Source organism: Austrofundulus limnaeus, unplaced genomic scaffold (assembly GCF_001266775.1).
Source record: "Austrofundulus limnaeus strain Quisiro unplaced genomic scaffold, Austrofundulus_limnaeus-1.0 Scaffold421, whole genome shotgun sequence".
NCBI classification, from domain to species: Eukaryota; Metazoa; Chordata; class Actinopteri; order Cyprinodontiformes; family Rivulidae; genus Austrofundulus; species Austrofundulus limnaeus.
The window spans coordinates 352,320-355,386 of record NW_013952823.1 but is presented as its reverse complement, the minus strand read 5'-3'; the positions used below and the strand labels follow the sequence as shown (position 1 = coordinate 355,386).

Below are 3,067 nucleotides of genomic sequence, written 5' to 3'. Positions count from 1 at the left end.
GTACTATATAACATTTTAGACACATTCTAGACAGTTTATCAGCTAAAAAAAAGTTAACTTGGGGTAAGTTACTCTTTAACATTGTTCACGAGTCTCACGTTTAAAAACGGAAATGATGAGAAGACAGGTTTATTTACTATTTAAACAATAAAAACAGCATTTTATTAACAACTAAAGGTGATATAGATACTTTATTATGGTATAGAATTTAAATATATGCCTGAGAAACACATAATATTGCCCCTTTAACTCATTCAAAAAAATGTAAGATAATTTTCTGAAGWCATAGTGGTGTCTTTCTTTTTTAGAGAACTAAATCTATGTAATCAACTACCTGGCAGGATGGTCCTCTGTATCCCTGAGGACAGGCACACTCCTCCACCTCCAGAGCTTGTTCATTACCCGTTGAATGAGGAACAGCAATGTCCATCTTGATATCTGAGATGCTTTGAAACACAACAAGGCACAAAGAAAGAATAGTTTATTTTAGTGATAATAATTGTAAAAAAACGTGAATGTACATTTATTTARTTTACCAACATTACCTGGTTTCAACCATACTGTCCACATAGGTGGCCCTAATCATAAAAACAGCAACATCAGCCAGGGCCATCAGCAGATGTTCACGAGTGCAGGGCTGGCCATCAGCCCGTCGCCAGTCCGCCTGACAAACACGAGTGACAATCAAGCACAATATGGCTTCATAAAGATGAAGAATGGAGACAAACGCACCTCTCTGAACGTCACAGTAAACGTGTGCGGGAGCCGTGGTAGAGACCTTGTCTGAGAGAAGTGCTCCAGAAAGATGTTGTTGCCTTGAAGAACCACATCTGGATGCCCGTCAAACGCCAGAGCGCGCAGATGTGGCTCAAAGCTCACGGTGTAGTGCAGCTCCCCACCATATGCAGTCACCTGGTTAGGGAAAGAAAAGCTCATCTCAACAAAAGCACACAGTAGAAAGGCATTACATCCTGTTGATTCTGTGCAGAAAGTCAAAGAACTCGCAGGACACGTTTGACAGTGAATTTAAAGGTTCTCTATCTGCGTGACTTTTCACCTTATCGCCTCTGAAGCTCTCAGGCAGGACCCAGTAGTAAACGTCATTGAAGCCACTTGGGGAAGGCCGGTAGACGGCTGCAGAGCCCCTCTGTTGGATTCCTTCTGTGATAGTTTTAGAGTTGGTGCTGTCAGTGAGGGAGAAGACCTCCCCGTTGACTCCTCCTCGCACCTGAGACACATAAATAGCAGATACAGTAAATAAAAAATATACCTGAAAGAATCTGATAGCACCTGGCATCTGGTGCATTTGTGTGTAGGGTAGGGTTGGGCAGCATTGATCATTTTCATAAAAATACCGTGGTATACGGTACTGAAGTAGGTGGCTTGTTGAGTATAACAGAGAAACGGCTGCTTGTGAACATTTACATGCATAGAGACGAAGCTGCCACTCAGAGCGGCAGGAGAAGAGTCACAAAATGAGCTTTCACCTTATTATGTTGAACAGATCCAAATATGTTAATCTACACATTTTTAGTTTTAAGTTTCTAAATAATCTGACTCTTGCCATGGTCGTATCAAAGCTGCTGCATACTTCGAGCCAGAAAAGTCTTTGTGCAATAGTTTGTCATTTCCTCGTCTGCAGCGTGAGCTGCACGCCAAAAAGTAATAACAAAAAAATCACAGAAAGTTTAAATCTGAAAGGAGTCCCACTCTTTGACTTAAGAAACCCACGGCTGGTTGGTCCTTGAAACTGTCTGTTAGAACTACAGTGACCCATCTTTTGGGAGCCAGTGAGAAACATGCCTGGACGTATTTGGCTGCGTGTCAACCTTGCTCCGAGTTTTTATCTTTTTACTCACTCTAATGCGCGACAAACAGGGGGGGTCTCTGCTCCTCCCTCTCTTCTGTTTGTCTCCTGAATGGGCTGAGGTGAGCAGAACTCGGGTCAGTAACAACATGTGGCAACTTCTAAAATGTTTATGTCCCAGTTTTCATAGCAGCCATTTAGAAATTTSMTGCTTTGCCTCACATGACTCATACAGTCAGAATTTCTATAAATRACATCATATTTTGATACCGCGGTATAACATAATACCTTCATACTGCCCAAGCCTAGTGGTGAGCATCTTAAAGACGGCTGACTTCAAAAGATAAYAGGTTGTAGATGTACCATTCACTGATTACCATCTGATAATTTAATACAATTTGYAGTGGTGGGCAGCGCTAATCCAAAATTTATTTCCGCAATTTCTAAAGCGCTTATGAAAATATTTAGGTCTGCAACTTCAAAAGCGCTCATGCCATAGAAAAACTAGCGGAAGCTAGATTTAAAGTGCAAGTTCAATTTGACACTTACTAGCTGGCAACAATTCATGTACAATATGTGCACAACACTGCCAACTAGCAGTGTCTGAACTCTTTTACAACTTAATTCTACAACCGCCGATTGCTGGGGATGTGATTTCCTGAAACAGAACTTTAGCTCCTGGTGTAAAAATTAAAAAGTTGTTGAGGATTGCTAGTTCGACTGATTCTTTAAAAAGTTGTTGAGGATTGCTAGTTCGGCTGGTTCTTTAAAAAGTTGTTGAGGATTGCTAGTTCGGCTGCTTCTTTAAAAAGTTGTTGAGGATTGCTAGTTCGGCTGCTTCTTTGTCTTTTTCTTTTGTTTGTTGTAGATTTTTCATTAAAGAAGCATCAATAAAGTAATTTTAAAACTGTTTATTGGAAAACCTAAGCGATGCATTCTGAGTAAATGACGGATTTGATTTGTGACGGGAAATCATGGAGAACAGGAAACTATCTTCCCTTCAAAATAAGAGCTTGGATTTTAAAGTTTTTCACGTCTTCAAGTCTTGAAGGAGAGATGAAATGTTTCACTAAAGAAGAACCATCCAGAGGACCTACTGATTTTTTCTTTTTGGTTTTTTTYTACCTGGATTAGGACGTTTTCCATATAGTTGCTCCAGTTGACCACTAGATGTCAGTCTTCACCAGTATAACATCTTTAAATCATTTCTGAGTGTCTAACACTGTTGGCCGATTGCTTTTGAGCTCCAGTGTTTAAACT

At 40.3% G+C, this 3,067-nt stretch overlaps 1 protein-coding gene across 1 annotated transcript in view; it reads right to left on the bottom strand.

The window, feature by feature from the left end:
• Nucleotides 1–3,067, bottom strand: part of hspg2 (heparan sulfate proteoglycan 2) — a gene marked incomplete in the record, with an annotated part of 235,200 nt that overhangs the window by 119,986 nt on the left and 112,147 nt on the right. The window contains 4 exon segments of the mRNA XM_014024404.1: nt 335–446; nt 546–664; nt 733–912; nt 1,058–1,228. Coding sequence (XP_013879858.1) covers nt 335–446; nt 546–664; nt 733–912; nt 1,058–1,228 — 582 coding nt within the window.